This window comes from Ranitomeya imitator, chromosome 6 (assembly GCF_032444005.1).
Source record: "Ranitomeya imitator isolate aRanImi1 chromosome 6, aRanImi1.pri, whole genome shotgun sequence".
NCBI classification, from domain to species: Eukaryota; Metazoa; Chordata; class Amphibia; order Anura; family Dendrobatidae; genus Ranitomeya; species Ranitomeya imitator.
The window spans coordinates 176,097,917-176,121,179 of record NC_091287.1 but is presented as its reverse complement, the minus strand read 5'-3'; the positions used below and the strand labels follow the sequence as shown (position 1 = coordinate 176,121,179).

At 42.4% G+C, this 23,263-nt stretch overlaps 1 protein-coding gene across 4 annotated transcripts in view; it reads right to left on the bottom strand.

The window, feature by feature from the left end:
- GOLGA4 (golgin A4) overlaps positions 1-23,263 on the bottom strand; it is a 199,324-nt gene that overhangs the window by 29,017 nt on the left and 147,044 nt on the right. For 2 of the 4 annotated variants that reach the window (XM_069730324.1, XM_069730325.1), the window contains exons 14-20: positions 14,781-14,936; positions 4,358-8,262; positions 4,140-4,261; positions 2,903-3,033; positions 2,370-2,480; positions 2,256-2,279; positions 221-289 (exon numbers count right to left, since the gene is read on the bottom strand). In XM_069730324.1, the coding sequence (XP_069586425.1) occupies positions 221-289; positions 2,256-2,279; positions 2,370-2,480; positions 2,903-3,033; positions 4,140-4,261; positions 4,358-8,262; positions 14,781-14,936 (4,518 nt within the window). Of the gene's footprint in view, positions 1-220; positions 290-2,255; positions 2,481-2,902; positions 3,034-4,139; positions 4,262-4,357; positions 8,263-14,780; positions 14,937-23,263 lie in introns of all 4 variants that reach the window. The other 2 variants (XM_069730322.1, XM_069730326.1) reach the window with 2 other exon arrangements.

Below are 23,263 nucleotides of genomic sequence, written 5' to 3'. Positions count from 1 at the left end.
CCATAGAGCTTTGCTTCCATGCGCAGTTAACTTGTGGTCATCATCAAAATGTACGTTTCTTTTTATTAACCTAGTGGCAACAGCATACACCCATGGTCCTGTGTCCCTAATGAGGCGAAGGAGAAATGTATGTTCCCTTAACTGCTTCTGCTCTGAATCTATAAATGTCCATGCATAATTCTGATAAAAGTTAATTTATAAAGACCAAAAATCCCCTTACCTTCTCTTTAAGTTCCTGCTCTATTAATTTGGCGTCATTTAGTTGTGTGGTTTTCTTTGCTAATTGTGCCTATATAAGAAAAACAAACAGTCTATACCACAACAAACAGAAAATAAACTACTGTAAAACGTATTTGTCTCGACAGGATACATATGTTTTCCATGCTCAGCTGAGCCCAGGACAAGGCACAGAAGTGGTTTGCAACCAAATGTTCTCACTCACTCCCAACAAACTAAAATCTTGGCAGTGGTGAGGAACTGAATCACAAGGCATATCAGAAAGTTGAAGAACTTTTCTTTTATAAGGGAATTAATATAAAATATACTATACAGTTTTTTCCTGGGTTGGGATACCAGATATGTCATTTACTGCTCTGTGCTGCCTATTATAAGAACTTTATTATACGGTAATTAAGTTTACAATTCAATTTAAATTCTCCAGAGTTCAGCTGTCAGTCAAAGCCATCCATCATGCTGTAGGTGGTCTCACAGGCACAAGACCTAACACATTCAATTAATAGCTTCCTAAAAAAAAACAGACCCCCAATTCATCAAGACCGGCGATTTTCTTGCTGGTCTATTTGAGGGGGGCATGGTAGAGTTTGACGTTCCTGATTCATGAAGAGGTGCAGGTCTCTTCATGAATCAGGAACATCTGACAAGTGATGTGTGTATGTGCATCACACCAGACATCTTCCTCCAGTCAGGGACAGGAGTGAGATTCTGGAGTATGTAACACAACAGCTTGAAATAAATTAGGCAAGCTGTAGAAACGATACCCCTTAGACCCCAGTCCAGAGCCTCTCACCTAGCCAAATTAGTTGTCATGCTTCGCACTGACGAGGGCTAACAGCCCGAAACACCGTGTCTGCGAATTGAGATACTAATTTGGCTTTTATCCTAAGTCATATTGCACGACTCGTTAAAGAGTTGATTGTGACTTGTAGGATCGCTACTTCCAACAGGTGGCGCTATAGAGTTAAGTCCTCTTTTTCTCAGAAGAGGCAATTTGCATATTATATTTCCCAGAGGAGCATTGAACGGCGAATAAGCCTCCTTACCTTGACAAGCCAGAGATGGTATGTCACTCTCCATAAGGAGAAACGATACCCCTTAGTCCCCAGTCCAGAGCATCTCACCTAGCCAAATTAGTTCTCATGCTTCGCACTGACGAGGGCCAACAGCCCGAAACACCGTGTCTGCGAATTGAGATACTAATTTGGCTTTTATCCTAAGTCATATTGCACGACTCGTTAAAGAGTTGATTGTGACTTGTAGGATCGCTACTTCCAACAGGTGGCGCTATAGAATTAAGTCCTCTTTTTCTCAGAAGAGGCAATTTGCAAGCTGTAATGTCACTCCTGTGCCGTACCTCATTTTGGCAGAGATGGGAGAAAAGATAATGAAAATGCCAAATGTTGCAACTCTGAATTGCATCAACATTTTGTGAGTTTTCAAGGATTTTATGTCACTTTTCTTTGGAGTAAAAGATTTGCTGAATCAGACCCATTATGTTTACTTCAAGGCCACGATTCAGCTAAGGGCAAACACCAGAAAACTGGCATAAAAGACTATTTTTTTAAATTGCTAAATGGGTGGAGCTGGGGAGGAGCTGGCGTGGGACAGAGTGTGCTATGCCCACCAATCAAGTTCAGGAACGGTCCCTGACAGGAGTAAAATTTTTTGCTGAAGCGCATGTCACTGATAAGATGCACCAAACTCATTAAGTCATGTGCACCTCTTAATAAATTCAACAATTATTCATGCATGCCCCATATTAAGACCGGGGTGCGAAAAGCCAGTCTTCAGGAACCATTTAAGTTTCTTTTATGACCATTTTACTTGGAAAACGTCATCTCTCCCCTCATTATTTCAGCTGCTTTGACTTGTTGTACAGAGGTTAGGCACTCCTGCTCTCGCAATAGGTAGGCTTCCCACAGTAGACATTGCCTTTAGTTAGAAAGATCTAGTCTAATGTATTCTACACATACAATGTGGTCATTTCAAGAAAAGGGGGTATTAAAACCAGATCTTACTTGAATCTCTCCATGATCTGGGGCCTGGAAATGGGAAAAAAAACAAACAATAAAGTATATGTTTGACAGCCCAACGTTGTTATAGATACTTCCTACACAGACCCAGCAGCTCACCTCTCCTTCTTGTGCCGCCTCCTCTTCCTGCCTCTTTGACAGCTCTTCCTGCAATTTTTCCAGTTGCTCCTGTAACTCAGTGACTTTCTCTGTCATTTCTTCTTCTCGAGCCTAGAACAGGAAAATCAAATAAAGGGTACAAGATGTACAATATATTACAATAAAGTACGCTCAACGAATGTCACAGGCCTGACTTGAAATGCTGGCATTTCCTTCTAGTAGATACTAACAAATGTATGAAAACTAGGAGAAGAACTCTTAGGAGAAAGCACACCATGCACACCCATGGCTGGTACCTCTGGAGACCAAGCAATTGATAGTAGTTTTTTCCAGTGACCTGAATACAGCTTTATGTGGTTGCTGAATAATCTTTGCAGCTCCTGAAAGGGTACATGTGCCAGAAACATTTCATGTACATCAGTAAAGTAAAACGGTGCCATCTACCTTGCTCTTCTGCCCAGAGAGAATTGCTGATTATTAGTGAAGGTCTAATGAACCAAGGCAATGAAGCCTACACTCAATTTCACATTTACCTCCAAAATTTCTTCATATTTCTTGACTGTTCTTTTTAGATCATCATCCTTCTCTGCGATCTTTCGATGGAGCTGGGTTGTCTCTATCTGATGTGACTGTATTATTTCTGCCTCAACTTCTTGCGCTTTGCCTGTATTAAACATAAATTTCACTAGACACATTCGCTAGTACCGATTTAGTACTGACTGCTAAGCTGTTAATATGCATGAATGAATATGACCCTTAAAATTAAATGCATCCTTTACCATGAGCTTATAACACAAGAATTGCTCTGATGTAGTCTAGTCTGGCCTTTAAAGTTAAAAACAAACAAACAAAAAACAACAACAACAACAACATGCTGGCTTTGAAACCCCAAACATTTTCATCTCATAGTCAAGACTCCTCATTTCCAGCAGAACAGCTTTTTAACAATGCTCCTATCCCTTTCATCAATATTTAGTTGGAAGATTCGCCTCCAGCACACGGAGCAGCAGCAGCTAGCTTTGATACCTCTATAGAGGTTGTGCCTTTACACAACCATACAAGCCTGCTTTATCACTCTATCTGCTCTCTCTTGTCCCATCTATAGGGCATCATCAAGTGAATTAATATAGTGGAGGTGGCTCAACAATTTTGTGTAGTAACAATGTTTTTTTCTTCTCTTTATCTGTATTTTCATGTTCCACCACTCCTCCACCGAAAAAATAAGAAAGAATGAATAGTATACTGAATGACTCCAGCACACGTGCCATAAATTTAGAGACTTTTGAAAAGCCGCAAATGATGAATCAGATGTAAACATATGGAAACTCTAAACCCTGCCCACGGTGACAAACATAAAAAACGAGAAAAAAACAAAAAACAGGAGAGCACATTAAATAGACTTCAAAAGAGGCATTAATGAAAACATGAAATGGAAAAGACAAAAAACATGCACAAACGCAATAATACATCGGGCTCTTGGCATTTAGACAAACTGCTTATTTTTTCTGTGAAGTACCTCTAATCTGTAATAGCTTTTTTTAATATGTGACTGCAACATAATCAACCAATAGTAAAAGTATAATATAGGCTCTGTCAAGACACTGACAAAGCTAGTGCACATAAACGCACAGACTTGTAGTAAGCATAGTGAATAATTTGGCACTCCAAATCACAACCATGTATGTATCCAATTTGACATCTCTGTTATGGAAAAAAAATAAAACACCTACAGATTAAAAAAAATAAATAATCTTTCTGACAATAGCTTACCAATCGTCTCTTGAACAGCAATTTCAAGCTCACGCTCTTTTTGAGCCATTTGTGTGTTAAACTCCCTCATGAGTTGCTTTAGGGAAGAATTGTGCTTTAATTCTTGATCCTCTTGTTCATGTCTACGGGAAGCGACAAACTTTTAATGTCAAAACAAATGCATAAGACAAATGTGGAAACTAACTTTGGAAAAATACGGTGACATATGCCCGACTTACTGCACTCTCTGCTCAGCTTCTTCTGTAAGCTCCTTTTTTAGAAAATCAAGTTCTTGATTATGTTCCTTGCGTAAAGTCCTCAAGTCTTTCTGCAGTTTAGTTACTTCCTTGCAAAATTTTTGTATTTCTCCTTCAGCTTCTTGAAGTTTTGCCTTCAAAATGTTTTCCTGAGATTGAATTTCATCAAATTGTACTTTGAGTTCTTCAAACGATTTTGAGCTTTCCTCTAACTTTTCATTGCAAACTTTCAACTCTGACTCTTTCACTGTTAACTGTCCCTGTAGAGTAAGTAAAACTTCCTGATGTTTGCAAGCCAGTTGTTCCAATTTCATCTTTTCGGCTTCCCTTTCGGTGACCAGATACAACTCTTTTTCATTTAGGATCCTTTCACTCTCGCTAAGCTTCTTCTCAATTGTCTCATTTTGGTCTTCCAGCTCTTTGAGTCTTTTCTCCTTTAGCAGCCCCTCCTCTCTTAGGCTAGATAATTCACTATCCTTCTGAAGGTGCTGTTCCTCCAGAATAGTACATTTTTTCTCTAGCTGTTCTTTCTCCTGGCCGAAACCTACTTGTAATTCTTGTCCTTCACTTTGAACCTGATCTTTTAGACTTTTTACTTGAACTTCCAGATTTTGCCTAGATTTTTCCTTTTCTTCAAGCTGAGACATTAGCTGCTTTTTAACCGATGCAATTTTTTGTTCTGCTTTTTTCTTGAGTTCAGCAATTTTTTTGGCGCTTTCGCTTGTCAATTTCTCTTCTAAAGTTTTCATTGCCTTATCTTTGCTTTCTGTTAGCTCCACATTTAGCTGTTCCCACTGAATTTGTTTTGCAGTACTATCTTCCTTCAAGCTTGAAATTTCTTTTTGTAGCCTGAGTATTTGCTGCTGAGCCTCCATAGAGTGACTGTGCTTTTCAGAGGCAACATTTTGGATGTGTGAAAGCTTTTCTGCAAGTTGCTTTTTTTCAATATTCTGTTGCTGCATTTGTCTGTCTACCTCTTCCATTAAACACTGTTTTTCTTTTGTTAATTTTGTTATCTCTGCTTCCATTTCCTGAATTTTTGAATGCTGATGTTCTACATTAGTGGTTAACTCAAGTGCTAAACTTTCTTTGTTGGCTTGTTCCTTTTCTATGTTCCTTTGAAAATGTTCAAACTCTTCTTTGATAGTCTTAATGTCTCTATCTTTTTCAAGCAGATGTTTATTAGCAATTTCAATCTTTTCTTGTAAATCTTCGATTGTTTGGTGATTTTGTTTAAATCTGACTTCTGCTTTCTTCTTCCACTCATCTAACTTAATTCTCACTTCATCAGCTTCTTCCACAGAGGCAGTTTTTTCTTTATTCAGATCGTCCATACTTGATGTCAGATCTTGTATCTGTTTGAGTAACTGCTGCTGACTTTCATTATGCTGGGAACTTATAAAAGCTATAGATTTCTCCTTTTCTTCTAAGGCCACACTGTTCTCAAGTTTTAACTTGAGTTCGTTTACTTCTGTGTCTCTCTCTCTTAGTGCAGCAGTCAAAGAGGTTACAGAATTTATATTTTCTGAGAGATCTTTTTTTAATTGTGTAATGAAAGATTCCTTTTCGTCAGACAGTTTCTTGTGGTTACCTCCCTCTTTCTGCAAAGCTTCTGTCTCGATGGAAAGACTCTTCAGTTCTTCCTTCATAGCCAAAATCGTATTTTCTTTTTCATGCAATTGTTGGCTGCTTTGTGTTAAGGATGTATTCATGGTCTTATACTCATTATTTAATTGATTAATTTGAGTTTCTAAGTTTTGGATTTTGCTCACATGCTTTGACATGGGTTCTTTCAATTTAAATGCTGCTTTCTCACAAACGCCAATTCTGAGGGTCAATCTACTAATGTTCTCATTGCATTTATTACTTAGTCCCAAAGTTAGTGACTCTAACAGTGACATGGCCTCTTTGCAGCAAGTTTCAATTTTCTGTTCATAATCAAGTAGTAGTTTGTTGCACCAAGCTTCTTTCTCTAAAAGCTTATCTGACAATTCTCTTACAAGGGTAGCTGACTCATTACTGTGAAACGTTTCTAGTGCATGATATTTTTCTTCTGCTTTGCATAGTTTCACAACTAAGTCTTCAATTTCACTTTTATTTACATCTGCTGATGTTTTTAACTGATTAAGTTCTAATTCCACCAAGTTTTTATCATTCACCAGTGACACATACTCATTTTGTAACTTTTCAAGCTGAGATTTTAAGTTGCTCTCACTCTGGGTCAAAGACAGAACTTGAGCACTTATCTGATTCAGTTTCTCCTGTAATTCATAGAAAGCAACATCCAAATGACTTTTTTCTTCCCTTAGCGCCACAATCTGTTTGTCTACTTCCTCTTTCTCCTTGCTGATATTACTGAACAGCTGTTTAGTCTCGATAATCTCTTGGTCTTTCTCTTGAAGTTCAGTATCATGTTTTTCCCTCAGTTCATCCACATGCTGGCTAAACTTTTTCTCCCAATCTTGTACAATCTCCTGTAATTCTCTTTGGTGGGATTCCTTGACACTAACAATTTGCTCCTTATGGTTCTGTTCCAGCTGAGATAATGCATCATTAATTCCAGTTGAACTTGCATGGGCCATCTCCAACATTTTCTCGTTAAACTGCTTTTCTTTATCGTCTAACTCAAGTTGCTTCTTCTCCACTTCATTTTTGAGCTTACTTTCCATCTCAGAATATTTCTTCTTGGATACCTCTTGCATCTCTTTAATCCTTTGCTTCATTCTTTCAATTTTACCATCTTGGCTTTTAGTTTTCGTTCGATATTCTTCTTGTAAGGATTCAATTTTCTTTTCTTTGGAAGACAAATTTTGGTTAAGTTGGTTAATAAGTTGGTTGTGAGACTCTTTTAGCTTTTCGGTTTCATTTTCTTTATCAGATGCAACTCTGTTCAGCTCTTCTACATGAAATTTATATTCATTTTTCTTTGTCTCAGATTGCAATGTCAAATCATTAACATGTGTGTTCTGCTGTTCAATTTTCAGGGAAAGGGTTTGTACCTGCTCTTTATGAGAATCCAACTCTGCAGTCATAAGTTTCAGTTTAGATTCTTGTTCTTCAATTAATTTTTTAAGATGGTTCCTGTCCTCGGTCATAACACTCAACTTCTCTTGCATATTTTGTACCTCCATAGTAAATGTCTCTGTATCATCCTGTGCCTTCTTCTGGTATGAACAACGAAGCTCATCCAGCTGAGCAGAAACAGATTTGAACTCTTCATCAGCTTTTTCAACTGCTTCCTTAAGTTGTTGCTTTTCATGCTGTAGCTGTTCAATCTCCTTCTCCTTTCCATCAAGCAAAAGCTTCAATGTATTAATATCATCCTTCAGGCCCTTTTCTAGCTCATGAGTCATTATCTCCTTCTCTTTTTCAATTGCACCAATATGGTCTTGGTGCTGCTTATGGATCTCAACTAGTTGACTTTGAAAGTCTAGTTTTATTTTGTCTATTTCGCTTTGACAGTCTGAAAGTTTCTGTTCAAATTCCTGACGTAGCTTTAGTGCTTCAGACAATTCAGATGAGAGAGTTTCTAGTTCTGTTTGCTTTACGTCCAATTTCTCCAAGGTTTTTTCATTCATTTCTTCAATGTGAGCCTGAAATGTACGCTCCCTTTCTTTTAATTGTGTATCAAAATTCTGTTGGCTTTTCTCTTTTAGGGCAGTGATTTCTGCTGCATGTTCACGATTCAAACTTTCAAGCTTTTCTAGCAACTTCTTTTCATTATCCTGATTACATAGCTCAAATTCTTCCTTATGTTTTTCAATAATTGCAGTTATTTCCGCATTGTGCTTGTTTGTTTCGCTTTCTAGCCGAGTGGATAGTTCTTCTGATTTAATGTCACTATCCTGTGATGTTTTTGCAAGGAAACTTTCCAACTCAAGAATTCTCTGTCAAAAGAATTAAAAAACATGGCCTAAATAAAACTATACGCAAACATAATATTAAAGCAAAGAACACAACAAAAGGAAAAGTATATAGTTATTTAACAATAATGGTATTTCTCGGACTCCATGAAGGCACCACAGAGAGAGGGGATCCGCCCCGCCGGGACAGGAAATCTACAGATATAAAAGGCGGTACCCCTCCTCCGCTTTACAGAGTACTAAAGTAACTTTCAGATGAATCAATATCACTCATTAATTTAAACATTTATTATTCCTCAAATGAAGCACCGTGTGACACTATTTACTAAATAACTAATTGTGCATACGTTAAGGAGGGAATATATACGGGTGCCGTCATGGGGTCAGAGAAATACAGTTATCGTTAAGTAACCATATTTTTCTCTCCTCCCCCATGACGGCACCACAGAGAGAATTGCAGAGATAAACACATTAGGGTGGAACTACTGCCTCCAGAACCCTTTTGCCGAAGGTAAGGTCAGAAGAGGAGGCTAGTTCCAGCCGCTAGTGGTTAAAGAATGTAGAGGGAGATGACCAAGTAGCGACTCTACATATCTGTTCTATTGAGGGTCCGGCTCTTTCTGCCCAGGAAGTTGCCACTGATCTTTTTGAGTGAGCCTTTATTTTCTCTGGAATGGCTGCCCCGTGAGAGAAGTATGAGAGTGTGATACCGTCTCTTATCCACCTTGCAAGTGTACTTTGGATGCTTTCTGCCCTTTCCGCAGTCCCTAAAAACACACAAAGAGACCTATCCTTCCCACACTCCTGTGTTGCCGCTAGATATTGGATTATGTATCTCCTGACGTCTAGGGTGTGTAAGGCTTCCTTCCTCCCTACTATTTTTGGGCTTGGGACAGAAAGCAGGGAGGGAGATCTCCTGAGCCCTGTGAAAACATGACACCACTTTTGGCAGGTAGGCTGAATGTTTTAAGGACCACTATCGTCTAAAACCTGTGTGAAAGGCGGATATGCCGAAAGTGCCTGGATATCACTGATCCTGCCTGCCGAAGTCAAGGAAACTAGGAGGGCGGTTTTAAGGGACAACACTTTCAGCGGGACTTCAGATAGAGGTTCAAAAGCAGCCAAATTTAGATCCGGGGGCAGGACACAACGAGATAGGACAGGTCTCGATCTGTTTACAGCCTTGATAAATCTAGCTATCCAGTGATTTCCAGACAAGTCATAATTGTATAGGGCTCAAGTGCCGCAACCTGGACCTTCAAGGTACTTATGGACAACCCTTGTTCTAGGCCCTTCTGTAAAAATTCTAATATGGCCGTGAGTGGAACCTCCCGACCCCAAGGAGCACCTGACACAGATAAATTTTTTCAAATTCTACCGTATGTTTTGGTAGTTACAGGTTTTCTACGCTGTTGGAGGGTGGAGATTAAATTTGGAGAGAACCCCCATTGCTCAAAAGTGACCTCTCAAGTTCCATGCTGTCAAGTGTAAGTTTTTTACTTGTAGATGGATCACAAGTCCTTGGAAAGAAGGTCCGTAAGATCCAGAAGAACCCAAGGGTCTGAGATGGACAGCATCCTCAGCCATGAAAACCATGGCTTCCTCAGCCAGAAGGGGGCTATCGAGATTACCCTAGCCCTGTCCTCCCAAATCTTCCTCAGGACTGCTGGAATGAGAGCCATAGGTGGGAAGGCGTATGCTAGGTGGTAATCTCAAGGTAACATGACGGCATCTTGAGCAACCGGGTTCCCCTGGGGATCTATTGCACAGAAGGTGTCGACTTTCCGGTTCCTGATGTTTGCGAACAAGTCTATGGCTGGATAACCCCATGCTTTAACGATTTGATTGAACTGCTTCAACTCCCACTCGGCCTGTCTTAGCTGGGTCCGGCTTAGGAAATTCGCTCTGATTTTCTGACCCCTTTAAGTGTAGAGCTGACTGAGACTAAGTTGTTCTCGGCAACCTGAAAAATTAAATCTGTCACTTCCATCAGAGAGCGGGATCTGGTGCCCCCCTGATGATTTAGATAGGCTACTACAACTTGATTGTCCGAGCATATTCTCACATGGTGAGACTGGAGAGAACTCAGAAAATGTAACAGGGTGAACTTTACAGCTAGAAGTTCTTTCATATTCGAGGATACCAATCTTAATTCCCCTTTCAAGACTCCTTGGGCTAAATGGTTGTTCAGGTGAGCCCCCCACCCACTGGGACTTGCATCTGTAGTCAAGATTTGTGAAATTGGTAGCATCCAGGGAACTCCCTGAATTAAGTTGCCTGTGTTCGTCCACCATTTCAGCGAGAGGACTGTGTTTGATGATAAATTTAACCGCCCTTCTAAATTCCCTTTTAGTGAATTCTCCGTTGCCAATATTGTCCATTGCAATTTTCTGGAATGAGCCTGAGCCCACTGGACAGCCGGGATACACAAAGTCATCGTTCCTAGGAATGACATAGCCTTCCGCAGAGTGGTAGAGGCGAAGGCCATCGCTGGAGATGCCAACTCTGATATATTGTGGATCTTCCGATCCAGGAGGCAGCATTCTTGTTTGTTCGCTTCCAGTAACATGCATAGATACTACTGTACTTAGCTTGGCACGATCTTGTATTTTGATAAATTTAGCAGCCAACCTAACCTGGTCAAGACTGACATGACTGTCTAGCTGGACTATGCAGTGACGAGGAGAACTGCCTATTAGAAGATCTGAAAAAAGCAATATATAACAACAATTTGAACGCATCAAATGATCCTACCAAATATCTGGGAATATAGCATAAGCAGGAATTAAAACATAACTTTTAATGTGTATAGATAAAAAGAAAAAGTACAAAAATAGTGTCACCTAAAGAGGAATATAAAAAGGGTACTACATAATGTGACCTGTCAGGTACTACATCATAACTGGATTAGTACTCCTAAGGGTTTAATAAAACAACACTCGCAATGGCCCAGTGTATTTATTAATCAACCCAAGGTACCTTATTTGATAAGGGTAACACACACATGCAAAAGCACTAATTGAGTGCCAAAACAAATAAATGGATAACCTTGGTTGCATAAATATCAGCAGGTATCACAAAAAAGGAGCAGGGGTCAAATGGTGTGAAACATGAACAAATATATAAAATGGAACAGTCTCACCAATTGCCAAGGACCAGTAAAGTGGAGCCAAAACTTGCTGGAATGAAAGAATCCATCATACCACAGCGTCGGGAGACAATACACTGCAGTGTAGCATAGAGGGTGGCAGGTCTCTATGCCTTTTCATGTAGCACTTTATCTCAAATGCAAGCTAGTCCCCTGATGATCCAGCTTGAAAGAAACGCGTTGGGACACCGATATAGGGAGAGTGCAGGGCACGTTATATTTTAGGGGTAGATGTGGACTTCCCTTGTAAGGGCGGGAGCTTGGGGATTCAGCTTTATTGATAGCCCCTATGGGGATTGACAGGGTATTGTCTCCCGATGCTGTGGCATGATGGATTCTTTCATTCCAGCAAGTTTTGGCTCCACTTTACTGGTCCTTGGCAATTGGTGAGACTGTTCCATTTTATATATTTGTTCATGTTTCACACCATTTGACCTCTGCTCCTTTTTTGTGATACCTGCTGATATTTATGCAACCAAGGTTATCCATTTATTTGTTTTGGCACTCAATTAGTGCTTTTGCATGTGTGTGTTACCCTTATCAAATAAGGTACCTTGGGTTGATTAATAAACACACTGGGCCATTGCAAGTGTTGTTTTATTAAACCCTTAGGAGTACTAATCCAGTTATGATGTAGTACCTGACAGGTCACATTATGTAGTACCCTTTTTATATTCCTCTTTAGGTGACACTATGTTTTGTACTTTGTTTTCTTTTTATATATACACATTAAAAGTTATGTTTTAATTCCTGCTTATGCTATGTTCCCTATTAGAAGATCGTCAAGATATGGGACTATCAAAATATTTTGTTCCCTTAAATTGGCAATCACCTCCGCCACTAACTTGGTGAACACTCTTGGGGTGATAACTAAACTGAATGGAAGAGCTGTGAATTGGAAACGTTCATCTCCCCCTGAATCATGACCGCCACCCTGAGGAATTTTCGATAATCCTTGTGGATGGGGATGTGATAGTACGCGTCCTTTAGGTGTAACACTGTCATAAAACAGGACGGAAACAGCATCTTTACTGCTGATTTTATGGTTTCAATTTTGAAGAACTCCACATGTAAACATTTGTTCAGTTTTTTAGGTTTACAATCGTCCTTAAAGTCCCGCCCGTTTTTCTCGTCAAGAAAAGAGGAGCGTAAAAACCTTTGCCTTTTTCTTGATGGGGAACCTCTTGAAGAACATTCTTTTCCCCTAGACCCAAGATTTCATGCTGATGGGCCAGCTCTTCTTTTGAGGGTCTTTGGGGGGGTCACTATGAGGGACGGGGAAGGGGGGTGAAGGAACCTTAGTTTTAGACCTGATTTTATTGTGTTTAGAATCCATGAGCTGTTGGATATTTCTTCCCAGGCTGGGAGAAAGAAAGATAACCTCCTCCTCATCCGGGTAACACCCTCATTGGGTTTGTCTTGTGGAAGTGCTGGGCTTATTAAACTTGAACCACTTACTTTTGTTCTTTTGGTCTCCCCAACCATCCCGGGAATTTTTAGGAGGCTTCCTGTTAAATCTTCCCCTCCGAAAGAGCTGTTTATAGGAGTAACCAGAGAGATAAGGAAACTATTTCTTTTTATCACCCGCCTTATCCAAAATATCATCCAGGGTGGGCCCAAATAAAAACTCACCTTCGCAGGGGATAGAACATAATTTTGATTTAGTTTGAAGATCCCCCAGCCAAGACTTAAGCCACAAGGCTTGCATGGCTGCATTTGAGAAGGAAGCCAATCTAGAGGCCAGCCTGACAAAATCCACGGTTGGGTCTCTCAAAAAAGCCACAGCCCCTCATAGGAACAGTGTTTAAAATTGTATCTCTAGGGGTTTTGTCTTCTAGTTGTGCTTCTAGTTGATCTAGCCAGATCATCAGAGCACTGGCCGTACAAGTAGCGGCAATTGCTGGCTTTAGACCTCCCCCAGCAGCCTCCCAGGAACCCTTTAAGAATGAGTCTGCCTTCTTATCCATGGGGTCTTTTAATGTTCCCATATCCTCGAACGGGAGAGCAAATTTTTTGGAGGCTTTGGCGATAGCCACATCTAATTTTAGTGCTTTATCCCCAGAACGAACACATGGGGTATTTCCTGTTGGGAGTGAGGAGGCCCTTTTTTTCTGTTTTTTTCCATTCCTTTTTAATTAAATCCTAGACCGTATCGTTCAATGGAAATGACCTTCTGGTTTTTTCTTCAAGCCCACTAAACATTATGTCTTGAATGGTTTTCTTAAGTGGGGCTTCCACGAGGCCCATAGTAGATCCTCTGAACAGAGTATTACATGTATTATGTTTAGTCTTGGAGGTACATTTCTTCCCCTATAAAACAAGAGGGATAGGGCCTAATTACAAAGTGGACTTTCACGAAGTTCACTTACCATCCCAGCATAAAACGGAATGATACCGGATACGGGAATGCTTTATCCGAAGATGGATCCGCTTTCCCGCTGACGACTACGCTGGGTCTCTTACTATGCAAAGAGCCTGAGCGGTTGCTGTGGCTGTGTCTGTGGAAAGATTCTTCTCCGTCCGTTTTTTTCTGTTGTCGTGGCTGCTGCTGCCGCTGCTGAAGGCTTGGCCGGGAAAAACCCCCGACTGGGAGCTCCTGGTCGCTCATGCCGGTAGGGATGTCGACGTAATGCGAAGCATCCACCCGGAGTGTCTGGCTGATTTAAGGCTACTCCCAGGACCTCCTCCAGCCTCTGATTCACAAAGGAATGCTGCATGCCTCAATTACAGCATTCCCAGTAATGCAATGCGAGCCGAACGTCATCGGGACCTTGCGCATGCTCAGCACTGGATTTCTCAGTAAGCCATCATGGCCGCGTCTCCCGCGCGTGCTCCTTCCGCAAGCTGAAGGTCATGAATAACGATGCATAAGCTCCTGGAGAGGTGGTCTTTGCTCTATCTTCTGCCACCTTTCCCCGCACACCCTCAAGGGCCCGCTGACACAGGCGGTGGCGCTACGGAAAACCATCCCAGTCGAGGCAGGGAACCCCCCTGCCTGAATTGAGCTGACCGACACCGGAATCCCACTGCGATCTGAGATATGCCACATTAACTGTATGGTTTCCCCGGGACAGGAAACCAACTCATGTGTGTGAGGGGTACTGCCTTTTTATCTGTAGGCTTCATGTCCCGGCGGGGAGGATCTCTCGGTGGTGCCGTCACTGAGAAGGGGGGGGGGGGGGGGGGGTCCAGAGATAGTTACTATTACTTAAAGGGATTAGCTGGCCTTCTGGTAAAAGTCTGCATTCCTTATATGTGAATGCATACTTAAATCCTTACAGTGTGCACTTTGCACACTGTCAGCAGCCTCTTTTTTCTAATACCCTTTTTTATTAGGGTAAATACATGAGAATTCTCAGAAAGGTGCGATCATGGTTAAAATGATGCAGCTTACTGTTCTACATTCTTCAAGCTCTTGTTGCATTTCCTGAAGCTGGTTTTCTGTTTGCATCTGAATGGCTTTCTTCTGAAGTTCCATCTCTTCTAAAGCTAGTAATGCCTGCTGCTCTTTTTCCTGCATAGTATTCAAATGCTCCTCCTGGCCCTTTGTCTGTTAGGGAATATAAAAAGACTAGTAGGTATAAAATATTAATAATGGAAGCACTTAGAATGTAATAAACACCTGTACTGCTGAAGTAACTCTATAAATATGAGCGAGGACTGGGAATTGGAACCAATTTACAGCTATAAATGTTACTAACGAAGGGTACATATAAATATACATATATTGCCCCACATTCATCATGAATGGCTTTTGCATTCCAGTCTTTATGAAAGATACACTAAAGTATGATGCACTAAGTTAATTAAGATGAAGGTCCAGAGGTCCAGAAACAGACCCCCCTTGACAAGCTCAAATCAAATGGCAATATTATACATGAGCATATGGTATAAGCAGAGTACTTTTACGCCATGGTTTCAGCAATCAGTTTGGGTCATAGGACTGAATCACAGAATGCCAAAAAATGGATGCACTGCTTGAGTAATCCAGAGGGGTGCGCCATCATGTGCAAAACAATGAGCAAAGAAGGAAAAGGAGAGAAGTACAATAGTGATGAGCACACCTAAGAATGTACAAAAAGAGTCATTTTATTAACACTGCATACTTAAAATCATTAAAAACAAATACACTCTTAACCCTGCTGTTCTGTTCGGTCTGGGGAGACCTATTTTGAACTTTGGTATTTTTTGGAGTGTTCAAGATGCGGTTCTGAAACTTGTGGTTGATTGACTTAAATGAGGATGGGTCGGTCGGCCACGGGTTTCAGAGCCGCATCTTGAATATTTTAAAGAATATTGAAGTTCAAAGTCGGTCATTTTTGACCAACAGAACAGGAGGGTTAACCCCAAACAAAAAAAATGCATAAGATGGGTAACAAATATGATCACTATGGCTTACAGCATAACCAAATATTACAACTCCTAGCAATGAGGAATTCATTTTGGTTTGATATCCTCCATGGCGCCAATTACACTACATTTGGATGCCGCATTATAGGTCTACACCTACTATACCTTAAATCATAATTGTTTTGAATATATATTATTGTTCTTACACATGTATCTGGTTCATCATTGCTAGGAGCTGTTCTATTTGCTTATGCTATAAACCGTAGTGACCATATTTGTTTCCCATATTCAGTCATGCATTTTTTGTAAGAGGTTAAGAGACTGTAGCTGCTTTTAATGATTTTAAGTATGCAGTGTAAATAAAATGACACTTTTTGTACATTATTAGGTGTGTGCATCAATACTGTATTTTTTTTCCTCTTCCTTCCACGGGACTGAATCACCACCAATCAAAAATACTTTGATTATGTAAAAGGTAGTATAAAATCTTAGTTAAAACTTTAAAGAGAATATGTCAGCAGGGTTTACTATGTAATCTGACAGCAGCATCTCTTACTGGGATGTGTGGGGTTTCAATACAATCAGTGTTCTATCACTAGAGGACTAGAGTCTCCTGCTAGTCATCTGTTCTGTATAACAATAGACAGTGTACACAGCAAGCTGACAGTCAGTTGTATGGGCAGGTTATACACAGCTCAGCAATCTCAGCACTGATAGATCTGCACCAATGAAAACAGACTGCATCCAGATGACAGCATGCAGCCCAGCAAGTGACAAAGCTGGCATCAGGGTCTCTACATCACGCTGCTCCAAGATTACATGAGGACTGAAGCCCTTTAATTGTAGGCTGCTAGGTAACATTTCATTTCTGTTCAAACAGGGATCAGCTTCTTTCAATGACTCCAGCTTACCGTTACCATATAGGAGACCTTACATATAATCTACTATATCTACTATATAATTGTCTAAGGGTTATTTCCGTCTTTCTGTCTGTCCTTCTGTCCGTCTGTCTGTCCCGGATATTCATTGGTCGCGGCCTCTGTCTGTCATGCAAATGCAAGTCGCTGATTGGTCTCACCAGCTGCCTGTCATGGCTGCCGCGACCAATCAGCCACGGCCACAGTCCAATTAGTCCCTCCCTACTCCCTTGCAGTCAGTGTTCGGCGCCCGCTCCATACTCCCCGCAGTCACCGCTCATACAGGGTTAATGCCAGCGGTAATGGACCGCGTTATGCCGCGGTGTAACTCACTCCGTTACCGCCGCTATTAACCCTGTGTGACCAAGTTTTTACTATTGATGCTGCTTAGGCAGCATCAATAGTAAAAAGATCTAATGTTAAAAATAATTAAAAAAACAAAAAACCTGCTATTCTCACCTTCTGTAGTCCGACGATGCGCTCGCGCCTGCCGCCAGCTTCCATTCCCAGAGATGCATTGCAAAATTACCCAGAAGACTTAGTGGTCTCGCGAGACCGCTAAGTGATCTGGGTAATTTCGCAATGCATCCTGGGAACGAAAGATGGCGGCAGCAACGCGCGCATCGCCAGAGGTTCGCTGGATCTACTGTTATGAAAGGTAATTCAGTACCACAATGGACATAGAGGTCAGCGCACATACAGTGACCTGGCAATAACCCAAAAAACAAGAACGAGCTCTGAGACGTGGGAACTCTGTTGACCGCAATCCCTAATCCTCTCCAACCACACTAAAGGCAGCCGTGGATTGCGCCTAACGCTCCCTATGCAACTCGGCACGGCCTGAGAAACTAGCTAGCCTGAAGATAGAAAATAAGCCTACCTTGCCTCAGAGAAATACCCCAAAGGAAAAGGCAGCCCCCACATATAACGACTGAGTTAAGATGAAAAGACAAACGTAGAGATGAAATAGATTTAGCAAAGTGAGGCCCAACTTTCTGAACAGAGCGAGGATAGGAAAGGTAACTTTGCGGTCAACACAAAACCCTACAAAAACCACGCAAAGGGGGCAAAAAGACCCTCCGTACCGAACTAACGGCACGGAGGTACACCCTCTGCGTCCCAGAGCTTCCAGCAAGCAGAAAAAAACAAATTGACAAGCTGGACAGAAAAAAACAGCAAACAAATAGCAAAGAGGAACTTAGCTATGCAGAGCAGCAGGCCACAGGAACGATCCAGGAGGAAACAGGTCCAATACTAGAACATTGACTGGAGGCCAGGATCAAAGCACTAGGTGGAGTTAAATAGAGCAGCACCTAACGACTTCCCCACATCACCTGAGGAAGGAAACTCAGAAGCCGCAGTACCACTTTCCTCCACCAACGGAAGCTCACAGAGAGAACCAGCCGAAGTACCACTTGTGACCACAGGAGGGAGCTCTGCCACAGAATTCACAACGGTACCCCCCCCCTTGAGGAGGGGTCACCGAACCCTCACCAGAGCTCCCAGGACGACCAGGATGAGCCATATGAAAGGCACGAACAAGATCGGGAGCATGGACATCAGAGGCAAAGACCCAGGAATTATCTTCCTGAGCATAACCCTTCCACTTAACCAGATACTGGAGTTTCCGCCTTGAAACACGAGAATCCAAAATCTTCTCCACAATATACTCCAACTCCCCCTCCACCAAAACCGGGGCAGGAGGATCAACAGATGGAACCATAGGTGCCACGTATCTCCGCAACAATGACCTATGGAATACGTTATGTATGGAAAAAGAATCTGGAAGGGTCAGACAAAAAGACACAGGATTAAGAACCTCAGAAATCCTATACGGACCAATAAAACGAGGTTTAAACTTAGGAGAGGAAACCTTCATAGAAATATGACGAGAAGATAACCAAACCAAGTCCCCAACCCGAAGTCGGGGACCCACACAGCGTCTGCGATTAGCGAAACGTTGAGCCTTCTCCTGGGACAAAGTCAAATTGTCCACTACATGAGTCCAAATCTGCTGCAACCTGTCCACCACAGTATCCACACCAGGACAGTCCGAAGACTCAACCTGCCCTGAAGAGAAACGAGGATGGAACCCAGAGTTGCAGAAAAACGGTGAAACCAAGGTAGCCGAGCTGGCCCGATTATTAAGGGCGAACTCAGCCAAAGGCAAAAAGGACACCCAGTCATCCTGATCAGCAGAAACAAAGCATCTCAGATATGTTTCCAAGGTCTGATTGGTTCGTTCGGTCTGGCCATTAGTCTGAGGATGGAAAGCCGAGGAAAAAGACAAGTCAATGCCCATCCTACCACAAAAGGCTCGCCAAAACCTCGAAACAAACTGGGAACCTCTGTCAGAAACGATATTCTCTGGAATGCCATGTAAACGAACCACATGCTGGAAAAACAATGGCACCAAATCAGAGGAGGAAGGCAATTTAGACAAGGGTACCAAATGGACCATCTTAGAGAAGCGATCACAGACCACCCAAATGACTGACATCTTTTGAGAGACGGGAAGATCTGAAATAAAATCCATAGAGATATGTGTCCAAGGCCTCTTCGGGACCGGCAAGGGCAAAAGCAACCCACTGGCACGAGAACAGCAGGGCTTAGCCCGAGCACAAATCCCACAGGACTGCACAAAAGTACGCACATCCCGCGACAGAGATGGCCACCAAAAGGATCTAGCCACTAACTCTCTGGTACCAAAGATTCCAGGATGACCAGCCAACACCGAACAATGAACCTCAGAGATAACTTTATTCGTCCACCTATCAGGGACAAACAGTTTCTCCGCTGGGCAACGATCAGGTTTATTAGCCTGAAATTTTTGCAGCACCCGCCGCAAATCAGGGGAGATGGCAGACACAATTACTCCCTCTTTGAGGATACCCGCCGGCTCAGATACACCCGGAGAGTCGGGTACAAAACTCCTAGACAGAGCATCCGCCTTCACATTTTTAGAGCCCGGAAGGTACGAAATCACAAAGTCAAAACGGGCAAAAAACAACGACCAACGAGCTTGTCTAGGATTCAACCGCTTGGCGGACTCGAGATAAGTCAAGTTCTTATGATCAGTCAAGACCACCACGCGATGCTTAGCTCCTTCAAGCCAATGACGCCACTCCTCGAATGCCCACTTCATGGCCAGCAACTCTCGATTGCCCACATCATAATTTCGCTCAGCAGGCGAAAACTTCCTGGAAAAGAAGGCGCATGGTTTCATCACCGAGCAATCACAACTTCTCTGCGACAAAACAGCCCCTGCTCCAATCTCAGAAGCATCAACCTCGACCTGGAACGGAAGCGAAACATCTGGTTGACACAACACAGGGGCAGAAGAAAAACGACGCTTCAACTCTTGAAAAGCTTCCACCGCAGCAGAAGACCAATTGACCAAATCAGCACCTTTCTTGGTCAAATCGGTCAATGGTTTAGCAATACTAGAAAAATTGCAGATGAAGCGACGATAAAAATTAGCAAAGCCCAGGAACTTTTGCAGACTTTTCAGAGATGTCGGCTGAGTCCAATTATGGATGGCTTGGACCTTAACAGGGTCCATCTCGATAGTAGAAGGGGAAAAGATGAACGCCAAAAATAAAACCTTCTGAACACCAAAGAGACACTTTGATCCCTTCACAAACAAAGAATTAGCACGCAGGACCTGAAACACCGTTCTGACCTGCTTCACATGAGACTCCCAATCATCCGAGAAGATCAAAATGTCATCTAAGTACACAATCAGGAATTTATCCAGGTACTCTCGGAAGATGTCATGCATAAAGGACTGAAACACTGATGGAGCATTGGCAAGTCCGAATGGCATTACTAGATACTCAAAATGGCCCTCGGGCGTCTTAAATGCAGTTTTCCACTCATCGCCTCGCTTAATACGCACAAGATTATACGCACCACGAAGATCTATCTTGGTGAACCAACTAGCCCCCTTAATCCGAGCAAACAAATCAGATAACAATGGCAAGGGGTACTGAAATTTAACCGTGATCTTATTTAGAAGGCGGTAATCTATACAAGGTCTCAGTGAACCATCCTTCTTGGCTACAAAAAAGAACCCTGCTCCTAATGGCGAAGATGACGGGCGAATATGCCCCTTCTCCAAAGACTCCTTCACATAACTCCGCATAGCGGCGTGCTCAGGCACAGATAAATTAAACAGTCGACCTTTTGGGAATTTACTACCAGGAATCAAATCGATAGCACAATCACAATCCCTATGTGGAGGTAGGGTATCGGACTTGGGCTCATCAAATAAATCCCGGTAATCAGACAAGAACTCAGGAACCTCAGAAGGGGTGGATGACGAAATAGTCAGAAATGGGACATCACCATGTACCCCATGACAACCCCAGCTGGACACAGACATGGATTTCCAATCTAATACTGGATTATGGACTTGTAGCGATGGCAACCCCAACACGACCACATCATGCAGATTATGCAACACCAGAAAGCGAATAACCTCCTGATGTGCAGGAGCCATGCACATGGTCAGCTGGGTCCAGTACTGAGGCTTATTCTTGGCCAAAGGCGTAGCATCAATTCCTCTCAATGGAATAGGACACTGCAAGGGCTCCAAGAAAAACCCACAACGCCTAGCATACTCCAAGTCCATCAAATTCAGAGCAGCGCCTGAGTCCACAAATGCCATGACAGAATACGATGACAAAGAGCAGATCAAGGTAACAGACAGAAGAAATTTTGACTGTACCGTACCAATGGTGGCAGACCTAGCGAACCGCTTAGTGCGCTTAGGACAATCAGAGATAGCATGAGTGGAATCACCACAGTAGAAACACAGCCCATTCAGACGTCTGTGTTCTTGCCGTTCAACTCTGGTCAAAGTCCTATCGCACTGCATAGGCTCAGATTTAAGCTCAGGTAATACCGCCAAATGGTGCACAGATTTACGCTCGCGCAAGCGTCGACCGATCTGAATGGCCAAAGACATAGACTCATTCAGACCAGCAGGCATAGGAAATCCCACCATGACATCCTTAAGGGCTTCAGAGAGACCTTTTCTGAAAATAGCTGCGAGCGCACCTTCATTCCACTGAGTGAGTACGGACCACTTTCTAAATTTCTGACAATATACCTCTATTTCATCCTGACCCTGACACAGAGCCAGCAAATTCTTCTCTGCCTGATCCACAGAATTAGGCTCATCGTACAGCAATCCGAGCGCCAGCCAGGAAAAATGCACAGATATTACTTAATGCAGGATCTCCTGACGCAAGAGAAAATGCCCAGTCCTGAGGGTCACCACGCAAAAAAGAAATAACGATCCTAACTTGTTGAACTGGGTCACCAGAGGAGCGAGGTTTCAAAGCCAGAAATAGTTTACAATTATTTTTGAAACTCAGAAATTTAGTTCTATCTCCAAAAAACAAAATCAGGAATAGGAATTCTCGGTTCTAACATAGAATTCTGAACCACAAAGTCTTGAATACTTTGTACTCTTGCCGTGAGCTGATCCACACATGAAGACAGACCTTTAATGTCCATTGCTACACCTGTGTCCTGAACCACCCAAATGTCTAGGGGGAAAAAAAAAGGCAAAACACAGTGCAAAGAAAAAAAAATGGTCTCAGAACTTCTTTTTTCCCTCTATTGGGAATCATTAGTACTTTGGGCCTCCAGTACTGTTATGATAGGTAATTCAGTACCACAATGGACATAGAGGTCAGCGCACATACAGTGACCTGGCAATAATCCAAAAAACAAGAACGAGCTCTGAGACGTGGGAACTCTGTTGACCGCAATCCCTAATCCTCTCCAACCACACTAAAGGCAGCCGTGGATTGCACCTAACGCTCCCTATGCAACTCGGCACGGCCTGAGAAACTAGCTAGCCTGAAGATAGAAAATAAGCCTACCTTGCCTCAGAGAAATACCCCAAAGGAAAAGGCAGCCCCCACATATAATGACTGTGAGTTAAGATGAAAAGACAAACGTAGAGATGAAATAGATTTAGCAAAGTGAGGCCCAACTTTCTGAACAGAGCGAGGATAGGAAAGGTAACTTTGCGGTCAACACAAAACCCTACAAAAACCACGCGAAGGGGGCAAAAAGACCCTCCGTACCGAACTAACGGCACGGAGGTACACCCTCTGCGTCCCAGAGCTTCCAGCAAGCAGAAAAAAACAAATTGACAAGCTGGACAGAAAAAAACAGCAAACAAATAGCAAAGAGGAACTTAGCTATGCAGAGCAGCAGGCCACAGGAACGATCCAGGAGGAAACAGGTCCAATACTAGAACATTGACTGGAGGCCAGGATCAAAGCACTAGGTGGAGTTAAATAGAGCAGCACCTAACGACTTCCCCACATCACCTGAGGAAGGAAACTCAGAAGCCGCAGTACCACTTTCCTCCACCAACGGAAGCTCACAGAGAGAACCAGCCGAAGTACCACTTGTGACCACAGGAGGGAGCTCTGCCACAGAATTCACAACAATCTACGCTGGATCCCGGCGGGTGAGTATATAACTATTTTTTATTTTAATTATTTTTTTTAACAGGGATATGGTGCCCACACCGCTAAATACTACGTGGGCTGTGTTAGATTCCGCATGGCTGCTATATACTACCTGG